Source organism: Centruroides sculpturatus, unplaced genomic scaffold, assembly GCF_000671375.1.
Source record: "Centruroides sculpturatus isolate CEXI.00-Female unplaced genomic scaffold, Cexi_2.0 scaffold1622, whole genome shotgun sequence".
Lineage (NCBI taxonomy): Eukaryota > Metazoa > Arthropoda > Arachnida > Scorpiones > Buthidae > Centruroides > Centruroides sculpturatus.
This window is the reverse complement of record NW_019392621.1, coordinates 37,496-56,991: the sequence shown is the minus strand read 5'-3', so window position 1 is coordinate 56,991 and position 19,496 is coordinate 37,496. Positions and strand designations below refer to the sequence as shown.

The following is a 19,496-nucleotide window of genomic DNA, read 5'->3' as shown; positions in this document are numbered from 1 at the left end:
AAAAAATTAGGAATGTGTCAAATCGTATGGTTGCTGTGGATAGTAAGTGTAGGTGGAAGGATAGTGAAGATAGGCAATACAGAAATTGTAAGAATTTTTAAATATTTATTGTCGGGAAATGTCTGTGTTCTTAACTAGTTTTAGTGATAATTGTACCGAAAATGTTTTTATTGTTGATTGTTGTTAATTATAGAAAGTGTCGTTGGAAGGCCTGCTGAAGAGGGACGAGCAAGTCCGAAACACATGTTTAAAGTGTATGTGTTCAGGTGAACTAAATAAAGAACATTATTTTTGAACTGTAAAACTAAATATCTGCATCCATAATTCCAGTATAATAAGTCCTGTTAATATATAGATTGTACTTGTAATACAAAATAAATTTTAAATAGTTATAAAAAAAAAGGACAAAAAGGCATAATTAATTAATAAAAGTCAAAATAGTCTGTTTGAATTTACTAATTACATAAAAATTTGACAAGGTAACAATTAAAATTTACTGATGAATTGTAAAAGTTATAATTAGTAAATCTAAAAAACTGTTAGAGATACATATAGTTCTATAATATACAGGTTATGTTTGTCCCATTGTGATGTTTGATATACTTTTAATGGGACAAAATTTGATGATGATTTCTCATAGAGAAAATAAGAAACAGGCATAAGAATATATGTCTGGAAATTGATTCTTTGAAAACCACCAATCTCTTACTATACCAGTGTCTTCAGGTGTCTCCACAGATAAAAGTCCAAAAAAATTCAGTTCAAGAATTTGGGGACCATGCCACTGAACCTGCTCTGTCTATCCATCTCTGAGATATGTGCATGTTGTACTAAATCATACCTGTTGATTGAGAGTTAATAAGAGAGTTATGTAATAAAATATATGTCTTGCACCTGACACTGTCATAAAATGTTCGATTTTACAAAAACATGCCCATTTCTGAACACACATTTATAAGCCTTTCTTTCTTAATTTAATTTTGTTATGAAGAATCATATCCCAAAAGTTAACTTTAAATAAAACTTTACAGTTTTAAAATCTCACTGACCAATATATATATAATGTGGATGATTGACAATAATAATTGTCAACTTTGTTGTAACTATTAGCTTGACTATTGAACTCCTTTGGCATGCAATAATAATAATANTTGAAATCGGATGAGTAGTTTCAGAGATTATCTGCTGCAAAGAAACTTTTACATACATACATACATACATACATACATACATACATACATACATACATACATACATACAAACATTACGTCTTTATATATTAGTATAGATAGATACATAAATGTGTACAGTTGTGGTTTTGCTTGTACACTAGGTAATGTTGTCAGAATGCATTAAAATTACTACCCCACTATCATTTAGAGAGGCTGAAAGAGACTTACTGTATCTACACATGTTCATTTGTATATAATTTTAAATACTTAAAAGATAAAATATAGATACTTTTAAATTGCTTGCAAGGAAGCCAAATTCTGTTAGTCTTCTTAATTTGGAACATTTTTGACCCTCTTTAGATCAGCTTCAGCCAATAACAGTTGTAAACTTCTAAGGAGTGAATAAAAACATTTGTTCTTTGTTAAGAACATAAATTTAAAACGCATGAGCATATTTTGAAATGTTATCACTAAAATGTGTGAAATACTTACTATTTTCTGTGCATTGGATGTGATGTGATGTCATGCTTTTTCTTTTGTCTATTTCTCAAAAACTTTGGGTCATAGAGGTATGGTTCTTGGGTCATTTTTATGTACTCTAAGTGCAGATTCTCAGTCTATGCAATCTTGATGGGACATCCTGTATATAAATATAACAAATTATAAAGTTACATTTTAAACACTTTTGTAAATGGTCAAGATTGTTCAAAACCAGTATTCTGAATAGACTAATAGAAAAAAGATCTCAAAGAAATGGCCAGCCTTTAGGATGGGGTAAAAAACAAGTTTGAATACAAGTAATGTGTAGTGGAACTCTAAGGTACAACCATTCAGAACAAATGGAACCATGGAAATATTTATATAAAAGTGAATGATTTAAGTATTTTGACATAATCAGAAAAACTGTGAATTTCCAATCTGGACCTAGCAACATTAGCATTAGGGGTAAAAGGAAGGTTACAGAATTTATTTAAAATAAAATAATTAGTTTAAACATTTCTTAAAATGTTTCCTAAATGAGAAGAGGCAGCCATAGCTGATATTCAATTCAATTCATTTACGGAGACATAACCATAGCTGATACTGCAGATGACAATCAAGTGAAGATTGAATATTGGCAAAATAAATGGATTCTAATACTGTTTTAGATGAGGTGGTTTTGCAAAAGTGCCAAAGAATTTAGTGACAAATAGCAAGGGATTTAATGATTTTATCAACATCCTTTAAATGTAAGCTACTTACAGGACAGGCAACTTTAAGCAATACTTGCATAGATTTAAACTTGGGGACAATCCACAATGTGATTGTGGTATTCAGGAGGACCAAACACCACATCACTTAGTTTTTTGCTGCAATAGGTACAATCACATTAGGAATAGTTTTAATGAGAGCTGTTATTCTTGAAGGGTACAACTGGCCTTGCAACCGGTGCCAATTCATTCACATGCATACAGTGTTCCATCTACTCACATTTATATCCCTTAGAGGGGCTCTTGAGAGCACTCACTCCAAGGGTATGGATGGCAATTAGCTTTTCCTTTGCTTTGTTTGAATTGTCAGGATATAACTGCCTTTTAACTTTGTATTTTAAATTTTTTTTTCTGTCTTCTCTTTCAGTCTAAATTCAGTTAATCTTAATTGTAAGTTAGATTAGGGACTCTTGGTTTCCAATTAGGATATGATAGGTTAGGTTAAATTTGATTAAGGTTTGTTAGCTTTAGTCCTCTGATTAGGTTTGTCCTAGGTTATGGTAGGTTAGTAAGTTAATGTTTAAAAAATAATAATAAAACCAAAAAAATAAATAAATAATTAAATATTCCAGTAGTATTATACAGGTTAAATTGTACTTGCAGAGACTAAAAGATTGGAAGCAAGATTGAAAGAGCCATAAGGCTAAAATATCACCAATCTGCATAAGTTCCATTGTAAAAAAATAACTGTATTATTGATAGAAACAATATAAAAATTTTATACAGAGAAAAGGTTCTGTATTTGACAAGATTTAAAGAACATGTTACAATAATTCATTGTAAAAATAGTATTAATTTAAATAATGAAATGGAGATTGATGATGTGTGGCATGACATCACCATAAACCATAAAAAGTGTTGTAAATGCAAAATGGGATAGCAAGGTACAGCAATTGCCTGATTGTGTGTTTTGAGGTATGTTTTTATACCTTTGTGAAAGATATTAATTCTTCTTATATCTTTTTTAATTTGTAACCTCAGGAGGGAGTGATTATTTAGCATTAAGATAAGAAAAGAGTTTGATGAGAGGTCTTGGCTTCTGTTCAATAGTTCTGTTCAGAGATCACTAATCGTGGGATTGTATGGAAGAATCCTTTACATCAGTGTTTTTCAACCTGTGGGTCACGACCCCCAGGGGGTCGCAAAGCCTTACACGGGGGGTCACGGGTAAAAGAAAAAGACAAGTGTTTGTAGGTCCTACACTACAATAAAAAAAAACTACAATTTCAGTGAGAAGTCTGCCTCTGTTTATTTTACAGTACAATTGATTTTTTGATCGATATTTAGGTCTGAACAGAAAGAAAATTAAATACGTAGTTTTTAAAATCACTGATATAGTTTTAATATGGCCCAGGGGGATCGCCAGAATTTTTTAAATTGTAAAGGGGTCGCATCTTCAAGAAGGTTGAAAAACACTGCTTTACATAATGTTACATCTGCTTCCATTTTAACAACTTTAGTTAAATTTTTTTTTATAAATCATTTTATATTTGGCAAAGTATGATACAGTAAAGTTATTATATAACTTCTAAAGGTGAAAAATCAAATGAATTATAATTAAGAAAAATAATCTACTTATTTACAGATATAAAGTAATCAATACTATATAATATATACTATAATACTATAAAATATCAATAAAATAATTTCTATGATGGATTTTCTAAAACAACAACTTTGCATATTGGATCTTTTATCTTGAATTATTCAATAAGATTTCACAGTGTAAATCAGAAAAGAAGGAAGATTTCTTTTCTTTTTTTCTGATAGTATATTAGTTGTGTAGAAGCTCCTAATTTTTTAATAACAATGACTATTTTAAAGTCAAGACACTGCAAACTAGTGTGGTCTTCTTAATGTTGGATTATTAAAATCAAAAATGATTATAATATAAATTTTAGTGAAAAATTTCATAAAGCATACAAATAATTGGTTTTTATTGTTTGTTTAGGATCTTTCTCAAGTAGTTATGGATTTGATGAACCCTGGAGATTAAATATTGTCTTTCAGTTTCAGAAGAGATATGAAAATGAAATCAAAAAATTCAAATCATATCCACTTGCAGTTGAAAAGGTAACTTAATTTTTCTGAATAATGGCATTTCTGTCATAATTTTCAAAGATGATACGAAAAATCTAAGTTTATGAATTTATATTTAACATAAAAGTATTGAGAAACAATTATTATTTAATAACTCTTCTAAGAAATTATTCTAATTAAAAAATCATCTCAGAGTTGTTCATATTTTATATTAAGTAGAGAGACACTGATATGTTTTATAGAATTCACAGAAATCTGAATATCTTAAAAACCTTCAAAAAGTATTTAAAATTTTATTTTATTGATAAATTGATATCAAAAAACAAAAGATATCAAAGTAGCTTTTGACAAATCTAGTTCCAAGAATATGTTCCACAAATATTTCTTCCACTCATGAGGGAATTGTCAGTGTGTCTTCTAATAAATTTTAATAAAATTTAGTTAATAATTATGTTAAAAGTATACAAACTCTATATTAAATTTGTAGTATTTACTAAAAGTATTAATCAGGATTAATAGCAATCAAATGTTTTAAACTACTATAAAATAGTACAACAAATATGCAAATTTTTAGTAGTGAAAGGGTCGCGGAGGAAGGCGGCGATACAGTAATACCTTGATTTTTGTTGACTTTGGTTTTCGTCGACTTTTTTGCAAAAAATTTGCCTCGGATTTTGTTGGCATGCCACGTGATCTCGTTGCTAATTTTGCGAAAACAAAGAGCGACCCATGCGTTTTTCTGCTCACAAATCATCGTGGTGGTGTTTCTTGCTGTATTGGCATTACTCTGCACGTCTTGCAAAACAATTCCATTGCTTCCCCTCCTTTTACTTGCATCATGGGACCAAAGAAAGTTTCCAGAGCCATCAGCCCCTCAAAGAAGGCCAGGAACACAATCAACTTGAAGGAAATCATTAAAAAAATACAAGAGCGGCATTAAGATTGCTGAAATAGGCCGCATGTACTGTACGAGAAGTTGCCATCCACGATAAGTTTTGTTGTAGCAAAAAGGAGGCTAATGTAGCAAAAGGCATAAAAGTGCTAACGAAACAAACCACAAACAATTGAAAATGCCGAACAGTTATTATTAATTTCGATCGATCAATCAAAAACAGTTAGATGGCGATTCTGTTTCGGAGACCATTGTATTAGTTTTTTTATACTCATTTTATATTAATTTCTTATTATTTTTAGTATTAAGCAGTACAAAAACCGAGATATCACTATTACATTTACAGAGTAGAATAAGGAATAAACTCAGAATAATCTTTTATAACATTTATTTATCATTACTTTAACGATGAAATATAATATAAAAGTAGTGTAATATACATATAAATATAAAGAAAACAATCGAAACGTAATAAGTAAATACATTTTAATAGATATATTTAAAAGTTATCATATTCACAAATTATTAGATGGGCAACTATTTACATGATATTTTTCAACAAAGCAAAATAAACAAAGAACTTTTTTGCATCATGCACATTTAACAAATCAAAGATTTTGGCAATTACTCTCAACACAATTTAAACTATCAGTGTTTAAAAAGAATAACAAACTTGTTATAAATAAAAAATGTCAATTCTTAAATTTAAGAGTCCAGAAACAAACCATGCATGTTTAATCAAATTATTAAATATTGGCACAGATAATTGATGATGAAGAATCAAATGTAATTTTATAATGCCATTTCTAGTTGTCCAAAATAATTTCATCGAAGAATCATTACAGAATAATTGTAGAGCATTTAAAATTTCTTTAGCTAAAAGTTTTGTCTATGAAATCGAACATCTAAAGGTTGGCATGTAGATGTACACTTTGGTGGAATAATTAATATTTCGCGTGAATTTTGATTTGTAGATGTTTGAAATACTGTGTTATAAATATTAATATTTGTTTGTCCACTCCACGAGTCAATTATTAATAAAAAAAGTTTTCTGTTATATTTGGAGATAATACATCTTTTACATAGTTTGTAATAATTGCTGTAGATAATTTGCCAGATGAGCTAGCTGTAACAGTTACATTTGAGGCATTGAACAGTGATGTTTGAACTCTAGGTCCAAAGGTTCTGTGAGCCTCTTTTAAGCAAATAAATACATTACCTACAACTTGTCTGTTAGCATTAATTAAATATTGAATGGTGTAGGAATGCATAACTTTATTACCATCCAATAGTATTTTTCTCTCCTTTATATGAAAGTGTTCTTGGTGAAATCATTTCGTATGAAAAACCACACTGATCCGTATTGAATATGAAGTTATGCGAAAAAGATGGCAATAAATTTTTTATTGTTTGAAATTGCGCAGCTTTTATTAAAATATCCTGTTCGTTCACTATTTCTGTTTTATTTACAAGTTTTGTAATCTTTCGAGATACTAATCTATATTCTTTTTTAAATTTTGCAACCCAAGAATCACTAGCTGAACTATTCAGTTAAAAATATGGACATTACAGAAATTTCTTCAATTAATTTCCTTTAACAATTTTATAGCTGCCTTGAGCTTCGTCAAACATTTGTTTAGTATGTTCTTTAATGATTTTTAACATTTAAATTCTATGCTTTTGAGATTTAAATTGTTTTTTCCATTTATATAAATCAATAAAACGTTTTAATTCTTTAGCTTCTTTCCACTGTAATGTGTGTAATTTCCATTTCAGGTGTTTCTTATGTAAGTTAAGAATTTCTTCTTTTCATTTTGTTGAGATTATATTCTTATCGGATTTTTCATCATCATCTGAATATCCTGATTCACAGTCAGTGTTTGCATTATCAATTTCTTTTTCTTGAAGCAGATGTGTTATTTTATTATCTGAAATAGGCCTATCTGTGATCAAATTGTTATTTTCCATCTGACAAAACTCTTCGTCATCTCTACTTACATAACTACTTAAAATATCGCTAAATGCATTAAAAAGCAGTTTGGTTACTTGTTGATCAATGTCTGAAATATTAGGCTTACAAATCTTTTCTGTAGGCCAAACATTATCCCAAACGTTTTAATACTGCTATAATGTTTTGAATATTTACATTTAATTCTCCCATTTTTGAAAATTCTAGAATTTATTCTTAAATGTAATAGAGCAGTCTTCCTCTGTGATCGTTTAAAACAAATATGCAAATTTTTAGTAGTGAAACTACTATAAAATAATAAGACATTTGATTGCTATTAATCCTGATTATTACTTTTAGTAAATACTACAAATTTAATATAGAGTTGTATACTTTTAACATAATTACTAACTAAATTTTATTAGAAGACACTCCAGCAGTTCCCTTGTTAGTTTTATATGATTCAACATATTTAATTTTATTTATGTTGGCCCTTTCAGTCTTTTTATTGTTTACATTAGGCAAAACATTAATTTATTATAGATATTAATACCATTGAAGAACAGTATTTCTCATGTTTCAATAAGAGCAAAGTTTATAGAAGAAAGGCAATATTGTTTAATTAATAGAAATATCATTCTATAAAAAAAGGTTCAGATTTAAAAAAATATATATATAATTACCTAAAATGTTAAAATTAAAGTATAATAAATTTTTAAATGTCAAAAAATTTTTGGATATTATTATGCAATTTTTTTATTTTTAGAGTACCTGGGTGAAAACGGGTTCTTGTAGATTAATGTCCGACTCACAACCACGTCATTGGGTTGACTGTCAGTTGGAATTAGAACGACATGGTGCTGAGAGGAATCTTGACAGTGCCACCTTGAATTGCCATTGTTTTATGGGAGTTCAAAAGATAGTAAGTTATCTGAAATAGAAGAATAATTTTTTTAAAAAATGTGAATGTTTAGTATGTAATTAAAAGTACAGGGTTAGTGAGAAATAAGTTTCCCACTTCAGAGAGCTCTGGAGTGCATTCTACTGCTTGCAATGAAACAAAATTTAAACCACAAATTTGGCTAATTCAAATGATTCACTTTACATTTCTTTAAAAAAAAAGTACAAAAATCTGTCAATGGGTGGCACTGGAGCATACAGAAATATTGAATATGTATGCACATATAAATGTTGAATATATATATATAACACTAAAACCACTCAATATGTCCGCAAAACCATATTTTCCACAGCTGTGGAAAATATGGTTTTGCGATTAGAGCACATTGTTCAAAACGAAGAAGGAATATCCAGAACATCCAGAATGAATGCCAGAATATCCAGAACATGGCACCAAATGCTGTCCTTCAGATCTGGCATAGATGCGGGGGCCATATTCTGGTCACCGTCTCTGGTCTCTTATCTCTCACAAGCTGGTCGCTGATTGGCTAATCATTTGGATTAGCCAATCAGTGACTGGCTTGTGAGAGACAGGAGACCAGAGACAGTGACCAGAATATAGCCCCAGGTCTTCTAAGGTAGATGTTTTCCTTTGGGGAAACCCCATAACTAAAAGTCGTATGGTGTTTTACATGTTTGACATATGCAAAGAAAGACCATTCATTAATATGTAAATTTTCGACTATAAATTCATATCTTCTATTATCAGGACTTATTATACTGGTTTTACAGATAATATTACAAAGATTAACAGAAAACAATTTTTATTTTATTTCATATACCTGTATATGAAATAAAATAAAAACACCTAAACTGGTGCTCCTTTTGAATTTATTTTAAGTGGCAGAATGATGAAAACATTTCTAATAAAATTATTTCTTACATAAGAATTCATTATATGGAAGCTCCTTTAAAAATAAAGTCAGAAATGTCTGCTGGAATTGTTGAAAATTTAACAAGCATTTAACAGATCAATTGTAATAAAGCTTCTTTATCTTATTGTCTTTTTAGTTGGTTAATAATTTGGTGGAAGTGACGTGCATCGTAAACGTCAGCGACCAACAAAAACAGGCAATTGCCATTCACACGGCTGAAAGAACCGCAAAAAGAAATCCTTTGAAATTAAGCTTTCGATCTGATAACGAAATGGAAGATTGGGTATTATTCACTTTTGATTGATCCCCATAAGTTTGTTTACACATTTGAGACTAACACATTCTAATTGTATTTTAGTTTTCCACTCTCTGTAATGTTAGTTGCGATCTGTGGAATTTGAGAGGAAAACCCGAAAATACTGCAATTTGGTCGACCACCGTCAAAGGAGATATTTACATCAGCAATTGTAATACAGATTTAAATCATTCTTCCTTATATAACATGTAAGTACATAAGTTTATCGACTTAAAATAAATTTTAAGAAAATATTATAATTGTTAAAGTAAAATTTACTTCAGAATATGGAGGTTACTGGGAGGAGGACATTTGAACATAGTGGAAACTTGTAAGGCGGGAGTTGTTTGGGGGATCGGTTATAACAACACAGTGTGGGTTTACACCGGTGGTTACGGAGGAGGAATATTCAAAGGTTAGTTGAAAGAGATAATTTGATAACATTCTTAATGTTAAAATTATCAAAACAAATATTTTTGTACAGGAATATCCGGATGCAATTTAGGAATCTATTCCATGACGGACGTTCGTCACGTCTATGTTTACGAAAATCAAAGGTGGAATCCATTGTCGGGATTTTCTCAGAGGAGACTTCCCACCGATCGTTACATATGGAGCGACAAAACGGGTCATTACGAATGCACCAAAGAAAACACTCATCTACCTTCTAAACATTGGCAATGGGTACGACTGACATTTCTGTACTATTGTTTAACATTTTTTAATTATAGAAAAAGTAAGAAACAATGCATTATTAGATATCTGATTGGGCTATAGATTATCACACTCCAGGAGGCGTCGACAATGCGGGATGGCAATACGCTACTGACTTTCCTTACAGTTATCACTCTCACAAAACATTCACTGATTACGTTCGAAGGCGAAGGTGGTTCAGGTTGGTTTATGATCCTTAATTTTACCAATTATTTAATTGCGATTAATTTTACGCAATTTTTCAGGAAGTGTAAATTAAATACTACGGGGCCTTGGCAAGAACTAGGAACCACTCCTTTGATCGACGTCTCGTTTCAAGTGGATCATTCGGGCAATCCTAACGAGCCGATAGCTACGTGGGCCGTGGCCACTAACGGAGATGCCTTGTGCAGAATTGGTGTTACCTCTTTGTGCCCCAAGGTAAGGGCATTGTCGAGTACGTGGGTTTCAAATTAGAAAGAGAACCTCTTCTAAGTGAGTTTTATTTTAGGGAATAAATTGGATTCACATTCCCGCGGATCAGTCTTTTAAGTCTATCAGTGTCGGAGGGAGTTACAAAATCTGGGCCATCGGTAAAGACGGGTCGGCATTCCTAAGAAACGGCGTGTCTTCGACGAATCCAACAGGTTAGTTTCTTGTACCGTTAATTAAGTTTCAGTGCATTGGCTTTAACGATTTCTGTTCGCAAACAACGAACAGGTTCTCTGTGGTTCCACGTGGAGGCTCCGCAACATCCATTATGCCAAATTTCCGTAGGGAAGACGTCTGTTTTCGCCACAGACGAGAACAAGAATCTTTGGTATCGTCAAGAGATTGTACCAGTGTTTCCCGAAGGAACCTCTTGGAAACTCGTGTGCTCGAATGTCAGAATGGTGTCCGTAGGACCCGACGATCAGGTACTTACTAATATTTTAAACTAACTTATACTCTAAATGGTGATTCGCAAGTTTTTGCAGAACCATTTAACCGAATGCACGCGAATGGGTGAATAGTTTCGAATTGTTTTATATTTTAATGGAAAATATTTGTATATTTGTAAGGTGTGGGCGGTTTTAGAGACCATCGAAACGGAACAGGGAAGTATTTCTGGTGTTGTCTGCCAAAGAGAAGGCGTTACCGAAGCTAACAAAATTGGTACCGGATGGACATCAGGAATCGGAGTAAGTACCACTCATTTGTCACTTCTATTTAGGCACGACGACCTCTCTCGTTAACTTACGCATATTGTTTATTCAAGGGTGGATGGCAGTACGTTAGCGTTCGCGGATGCGCATCCACGAATCTGGACGCCGACGCCGTATCCTTCGAAGGAACAAAATCGAGCAGGGACAACACGGTTCTAGGATAGACCTCATCTTTTGTAAATTTTAATGTATTTATCGAATTGTACAGAATAATGAAGGCGAATTTTGTGCAAGATTTATATCGTTATACTCTTGTTTAATAATTGTGAAGCTTGATGTTGTAAATAATAATGTTAAGAATAATCGTTCTAGCGATCGTTCGTAAATCGTTAATCTTACATCGTCGTTAAACGATGTAATTACAATAATTCGATATTAAGTTTCAAAAATTAAAATTTTATATTTTAAGAACTTACTTTGTAATTCCTATTGATCATTCGGATAATAACCGAACGTTGTTAGAATTTCTATACATGCCGAAAAAATACACAAGCATTATGTAAATAAACATTTCTGTATCAAAATAAATCGATTTATTTAATGTATCGGTTACCAAATTGTTCCGTAATGTTTCCCAAAACATTACGGAACAATTTGGTCACTAAACGAGCCATTTGCATTGTGTCTGGACACAATAAAAAATTTACGCCATTATGCAGAAGTTTCGTTTGCAAATACTTGTATTCACACATTTCCTCGTTTGTTTTTTTACGTCTAATAAATATTCAATGTTAAATCGCTGTTCTTGCAATAAATTTCCCGAGAACAATAGGCAAAGATGCGGGTCGAGCGGATAAGTATAAAAATATTTTTAGGACTGGTGGAAAAAATTGTTCTACAAAAACGTATCCATCTTTGCCTCATCCGAGGGGCATTGTTTGCTTATGTTTTTGCTACGTACACAGGTATAACAAAATTTGTTACGCATCAATAGGGCCAAACGATGTAAGATGCCCGCTAACAACAGAATAATGAAAGCTTTTACACGTCTTCTCCTATATATAAAGTTAGTAGTCGCAGAGAAACGCATTTGTTAAAAAAAAACATTACGCACGTTAGCGCGTTACAGCTTCACGGGGTCCCAGGCAAATTTAAATGAGGGGTTCTTACATAGTGTAGACTTGGGGCATTTTTTGGGTAGAAATATTTTCTTAAAGATTGGTTTGGGGTTCCGGGCAATTGCCCCCTTTTCCCGTAGGATAACGCGCCACGGCACTTTTAACTATATTCGTTCTACCAAACCCACAAATCTCTCATTTTTTGTAAATAATTTGATTTCCACTAAAAAAAATTATTGGAAAAATTGTTAAAGGTAGTACCAGGGAACGACCTTCAGCCAAATAATAAATAATTTCTTGTTGTAAACATCTGGAAATAACATTTTATCGAAGGGCGAGGCTAATTGTGGAAGATGCGATGGGAAATTAAATTTTGTCGGTACGGCATCTTAAAATGTATGTTTGGCGGCTGTTATATGTATATGATTTAAAATCTATTACTGTATATTTAAATAAAAGCTAAATATACAAAAAACAGTTTTCCGTTCATAGACATATACAGTTTTGAAATACAGTATGAATACCCCGACTTCGAATAATTACGGAAAAAGCTTGATTTTAAAATTTACGGTTTTTTACGAACAAAAAGGTATTTAAAAATGAAGCAATAATTAGTTTAATTACATAAATTATTACACATGGAATATAAAGACAACAACCAATCGATTAAAGACATATACTATATTTAAATAATTTAGAATAATACCTTACAGCAATCAGAAATTACTACCTTTTCAAACATGGCGAGATTTTACAAATATTTTGTGAAGAAAATCTCCAGTAAAATAATTTATTTTTGCATTTTACTTCCCTGCTGTTATGTATACATAATAAGGGAAAGTATTGTAAATTTGACCCAGTTTTTTGCAAATCTCCACGTTTTCAAACGTCCCGAATACAATAAAAATTAACAACGAGTAGCGTAACGTTCCCAGCTGTTATGAGATTTTAAAAATCACTTTTTAATTTTTAATCATAAATAATTATATGTGGCGCTATCTATTATGAGATTTTATCATTATTTTTCGTTATTTTATAATAATTAAAAATATATAAAGGACTTAAATTTTGAGGGTAGAGATGGGACATTTTTCAGTAGGATTAATACAGATTTTCTTATTAATAATACTACAGAACTTTCATTAAACCTTAAAGTACAATGAGACTTAAAAGAACAATATAATTTATAACGAACATTCAGTTCTGTCTCAGACCAATCCCTCTGTATACTTTGTTGACAATAAGATTTTATAATTATCGGCAAGTTCCTTTTCCAGAGAAAACTACGACCAGAATTATCCAATATTTTCTTTAACGAGAGTGTGTCCAATTAAAATCTAATAATTCTAATATCGAGTATAAGTTTAAACATTCTATTGTGACATATAATGATCTGACATTTCCAAAATTCTTATCCATAACTTAATTATAAGTATCTAAAGGCCACACAGCCCTATTGCACTTTTTTGCACATAAAAACAAACCCGAGGATGAAAATGGTACTCCTAAATATATATATTCTGAATTTCTTCAGAATATCCAGTAATTGACCTTTATAACACCATTTATCACGATACCTTTCCACCTTTTCTAAAAAATCATCTTTATTCCATCACTTTTATTTAAAAATTAATTTGGCTAAAACAAATCACAGAATTACGTTAAAAATATATATATATTTCTGTAGCAAACTTTGAGTATCTGCTATAATAACTGTGTGGTCAGGATATACATCAATATACGAAGCTCTATCACCAGAAATAGACAAACTCCGAAGACCAGACAGATTGATACCATCCACAAGTTCATTAACATATAAGGAAAATAACACAGAACTTAAAATTTACCTTCAGAACAGAATTACCTTCAAATTACCTTCAAAGTAGGAAAATGATTGGACCCTGTCGTAGATAAAATTCACTCAACAATTTCTACCAAAAAAAAGATTACTCGAAACCATTGTGAAGTCCATTACGAGAAAAAAATGTAAACTTTCCATATTTGTTACCGATGAGTGTGTCATTTAAACAGATAAATTCATTATACATACAAAAGTTTTTAAAAATTACTTATTGGAAAATTATTATATATGTGTTAGATTGGTCACTCGGAGGATAAACCCTTATGTAAGTGTGACAATGCCGAAGGGCCTCCCTATACTTCGGCACCACGTGACCGAAGGGTCGACATCGCAATGACAAGTTTCGTCAGGACTGACACCACTGTGTCTTCACGGCTAGACACAGAAACCGTTTCGTTCGGGCGTGAGCGGTCGCGTGTGTGAGCGAACAGAGTCGGGATGGAAGAAGAGACAGCGCACCGGAAGTGACTCACTCAGAGACATTTTAACGTAACAACTGTTTAATGGTTAACGACAGGCTATACATTAAGGCTGCTGTTAGATACATTTCTCGATTTTATAAGTATTAAGATATTACGTTTTTCCCCGATTTGAGAGAGAGTTTACAGAAGTTTCGCGTGTCGATAAATACCTTTTGTTTTTGCTGTCTTGATTGAGATTCTCGAGCGTTCTGGGTGAAGGAAAGAAAGTTCGGGTATCCGGTAGAGGAAGTATCCCTACCGATACTTCCTCTACCAGATAAGAATGATAGAACGTACAGTATCCGCAAGGGTGTTAGACGATGGTACGATGTTTTCCGATGATATTTTAGTAGGATATAAAAACGTAGAATAAAATGATAAATTCACAGATATCCGAATATTGAAGCACTTAGGACAAGGTACGAGTGACAACTTCTCTTTCGAAAGACGGGCGACGACTGCCTCACTTTGTTGTCTGTTTTTCATGTTGGAGTGTTGAAACGGTCGAAAGGTGCTGAGAAAGCGTCGTTATTAAGCCTGAGAACTTAGCAGATGTTTAGCTCCCAGGTGTAAAAGTTGACAGTTATTGAATGAAAGTATAGCTACAATGTGAAATGATATAAACACACGAAAAGTCCGAATTCGGATCCTCACATAAGATAACCTTTGTAAACCAAATATTAATACTATAATACAGCAAACATTAAAACAAAAACCATATAAAGAGTTTGGTTATTTCAGCCTACCAATGTCACGTTTATCGCGATACTCGGATGGTACGAAATAGCACAACTTCAATGGTCAAGTAGACAGGAATTAAAAAGATGTCTTAATTTTTTCAGGTATCACAATATAGTGGGTGATCGGTTAACCTCAATTTGGTTTGGATGCCGTTCTGACATCCTCCCACTTCTTCAAAAGATCTTTAATAGCAAATGTCGGCATTGATCCTCTTTTGTCTTTCTCTTTTTTCAGCAGAATTGTTCTTCATTCAAGAGTTCTTGAAGTTCTGTCGTCAGATCAGTTTCCGCTATGAGCTCTTCAATATCATCTTTATTCACCTCCAATTCCAGATCTCTAGCAGTTATCACAATTTCATACATAATTTCGGGGACATCATTTCTTTCTCTCCCCGAATGCAGGAGGGACACAGCTTTCGCCAAGCGGAACAACTGTCGTCGAATGACTTCTAACCACGCCTTTTGAATGAGCCGTATAGCTTCAAGAATATCAAAGTTTTCTTTCCAAAATGTTTTTAATGTCATCGTCGAAGAGAACCGGCACGCTTCGAAACACCGACGAAAGCGTACTCGAATAACAATTTCTCGAAACCCGCAATAACCTCTTGATTCATTGGTTGAATCAACGAAGTGGTATTCGGGGACAGAAACTGTTGTCAGCCAGGAAAAGTCTTCCAGCAAATTATCTTCGAGGTCTTTCGTGTGTCCCGGTGCATTGTCCAACAGCAACAGTTCTTTTAACGGCAATTCTTTGGTCTGAAGGTAATCCTCGATGCTTGGAGTACAAACTTCAAACAGCCAATCTTTGAAAAGAGCCACGCGTGACCCGTGCCCTTTTATTCGATCTCCGCATCACTGGCAGTCTTTCTTTAATTATGGAATTTTTTCGAATGCTCTCGGGTTTTCGGGTGATAGACAAGAAGCGGCATAAGCTTCATATCACCGCTAGCATTAGCTCCCAAAAGTAACGTCAATCGGTCTTTCATGGGTTTATGCCCATGAATATTTTTTTCGTCTTTCGTGATGTAGGTACGGTTTGGCACGCGCTTCCAAAATAAAGCGGATTCATCACAATTGAAAATTTGTTGTGGACAATATCCTTTTTTTAATGAATTCTTCTCCTCAGCTGCTTCTTTATCGGCACTAGCAGACTCACCGTGAATTACTATATGTTTAATGCCAGATCTCCTTCTAAACTTTGCAAACCATCCAGTGGTAGCCTCGAATTCTATTTCCTCGTGTGACAAATGTGGAGTTTGTTTCAAAAATTTCTCTAGCTTTCTCTTGAACGATAGTCATACTAGTTGCATCTTTTTTCATTTCCCTTTCTTCTATCCAAATTAAAAGCAATCTCTCCATTTTTTTACGGATGGCATATCTTTGTTTCTCAGACGTGATTTTCGTTACTTCTTTAGCTCCTCGAGTCTTCTCGATTACATCTTTCTTAGCAAAGATTGTGCCTACTGTAGACCTGTTCAAGCTAGAGTACAGTACCTAGATTATCAGAACAGCGACAATGGGTTGTCAAATTTTCTATTGTTTATTTGTATCGTGTGGTTAAAATCCGCCGTGTTCTGACAAAAATTGCGCGTAGATCTAAGTGTTCTTTAAAGTCGTTTATAAAAAAATCTAGAAGCTTTTGAACACATTTGACAACAGATAGACACGAATTTGCTATATTTTTATGTTTACGTTCATATTTAAGCTTTAATCTAAGACAAATGAGAAAAAAAGTCGATAGTTAGCGTAGCTGTTTACATTACATGCAATATCCATTAAAGCGATATTATTAAAACGAAAAAAATACATACAAACTGTTTGTATTGTACAAAAATTAGTGTAAGGTAGCAAAATATAACCAAAAAGGAAGGAAGAAATTAAAGAGTAATGCCATTCTAACTTTGTTTTCATTCACAGAAAACCGCCATAAGAAAGATCCTCGGCTGTCATAAAACAAATAAAGACTGCAAAAATTACTTCTCCTGTACGCCCTACTCATACTACTGTTACACCATCAACAAATTTTGAAACATCTTCAACATTTATAGAAGTTTAAGAACAATTTAAAATTAATTTTGGTATCTCAATATTTAAAAAAATGTGTCGAAAGAGAGTTATGACGATGATGACAGAGTTTTTAAACGGACCAAATATTTAAACTCGGCACCCTCGAAAACCGCTTAAAACATATTGTGTGTTGTCCGGTAACCTCGTGTTAAATCATTTTCTTACTCGAATGCCATCATACCCGTGGATTCCATAAGAAGAAATGACTGTTGTGGAAGGGGGTCGAAGTAATTTGACCAATAATAGTCGTTGACCTCCTCCCGGAAGAGAGGATGGGCTGGATCACTAGTAAGAGAAGTGAGAAAATTGCGACCATGTCACAATAAATAATCGCTGGCTAGAATTACTTTTATTTGGTTACGGCAACACTACGCGTGAGCGATCCGCCCGGGGAATCCTGGATAGACTTATGCCCTAACCCAAAACTATAATCTAATAATTTTAATCTTTGTTACCGTTAATTTTAGCCCGAGCAACGCCGGGTTCATCCGCTAGTATAATTATATTCAGTTTATTATTTTGTTAAATTTTCTGCCAATAGACGGCACTACGTGTTATTCATAGAATCTAATGTAAATAGAGACGAATTGATTTACATAAATTTAATAGATATTTTGGTGTGAAATGTAGCGCATTATTTAAGTTAAAAGTATGTAAACGTAACTGCCAAGTTTCGTAGCAATTGATCGAACGGCCTAGAAGCGTTTAATGAACAAACAAACATTTCATTTATGTAAATAGACAAACGTGCTCCAGTTGTTTCGTTCTAGCATTAAAATCTGCACATAAAACAACAACACTGTAGTCATATATTCATCTAAAGGCTGTCCTCTGATAGATCATTAACGTTTCTTGTCCTCCCTACAAATACCACCTACAACCCATTTCGTACCTTTCTCGTATTTCCTTTTGCAAACCACAGTCTCATCTATCTCTACGGTCTTTCCCGGTCCTCCAATTTTCGTATTACTTAAATTACTCGACGAAACCATTATTACGTGTCTAATGTAATTTGCCCAATCAACGGCAGTTCTTTTACAGTGAAAGAACTGCCTTACAGTACATACACGAACAGCCAATACACATTAATTAAATGCGATATAAGGGAAAGAATACTCGACCGGGATAAATTGCCACATTTTCCTTTAAAATGTCCGCTTATGAGGGGGGCATTTTAATTAATGTTACATTTCCGACACCGAAAACTAACACAATTTGCATCACTTCTGAAGCAATTTTTACACTCGCCATTATATTTAACACAAAAATCAGATAAATAACGAACGAAATCCACAGTGGTCCAATTCTTAAATTCCATTATCGAAACAAAAAAAATAAATAAATTCAACAGAGAATTTAACGACTCACACACTCGAAAATATGCAAATTAGCAGTTCGAGGATCGCGAGGTGTCTGTCAGACGCCTGGTGGCAGTTTTTTTCAGCGGCATTTTCCCCGAAATTTTTCAAAAAAATTCAAGTTGTCTCTGCGCGATCTTTCGGGTAGGAAAAATTCGGCGTAAGAAAACACGCTCGCGATAATCGCGATTATCTTTTTCGCTATCAATTCTTTTCTCCCAATAACTTTTTTTTTTTATTATTTCAAGAAAAAGATCGATTTTAGCCCGATTTTGAAGCGAGATATAGCAATTTATTATTACACTTAGCGAAGTCTCATTATACTTTGCGAGAAATCGCGTTGTGACCCGCGAGAAATTACAACGACAAAAATTTTCAAAATTAATTACTCTAATACAAATTGCGCTAATTGTACAATTTTTGTTTCTTGCCTAACAATTTCATTTAGGTATTGTCTCAAATGCTTTTTTTTAAATGAAATTTCGAGAATATTTTTAGTTATATATAAACGAATTTACTCATTCGACATCGTGTCGTATATTGCCGAATTTTTGATGGTCCACCCTTTATTTTTTTGATTGCTTCATTTCTTGCACAGAAAACCTTTATATCTAAACTAGC

At 32.8% G+C, this 19,496-nt stretch overlaps 1 protein-coding gene across 2 annotated transcripts in view; it reads left to right on the top strand.

Moving 5' to 3' along the window:
- The window catches only part of LOC111617731 (tectonin beta-propeller repeat-containing protein 1-like), a 23,004-nt gene extending 10,220 nt beyond the window's left edge, over positions 1-12,784 (top strand). Inside the window, exons 3-14 of one of the 2 annotated variants that reach the window (XM_023359019.1) lie at positions 4,374-4,495; positions 8,069-8,224; positions 9,274-9,420; positions 9,496-9,641; positions 9,717-9,847; positions 9,917-10,116; positions 10,191-10,327; positions 10,392-10,566; positions 10,637-10,772; positions 10,846-11,042; positions 11,187-11,306; positions 11,384-12,782. In XM_023359019.1, the coding sequence (XP_023214787.1) occupies positions 4,374-4,495; positions 8,069-8,224; positions 9,274-9,420; positions 9,496-9,641; positions 9,717-9,847; positions 9,917-10,116; positions 10,191-10,327; positions 10,392-10,566; positions 10,637-10,772; positions 10,846-11,042; positions 11,187-11,306; positions 11,384-11,494 (1,778 nt within the window). In that variant the 3' untranslated portion in view covers positions 11,495-12,782. Of the gene's footprint in view, positions 1-4,373; positions 4,496-8,068; positions 8,225-9,273; positions 9,421-9,495; positions 9,642-9,716; positions 9,848-9,916; positions 10,117-10,190; positions 10,328-10,391; positions 10,567-10,636; positions 10,773-10,845; positions 11,043-11,186; positions 11,307-11,383 lie in introns of both variants that reach the window. The other variant, XM_023359020.1, reaches the window with a different exon arrangement.
- Positions 12,785-19,496: the final 6,712 nt, after the last annotated feature.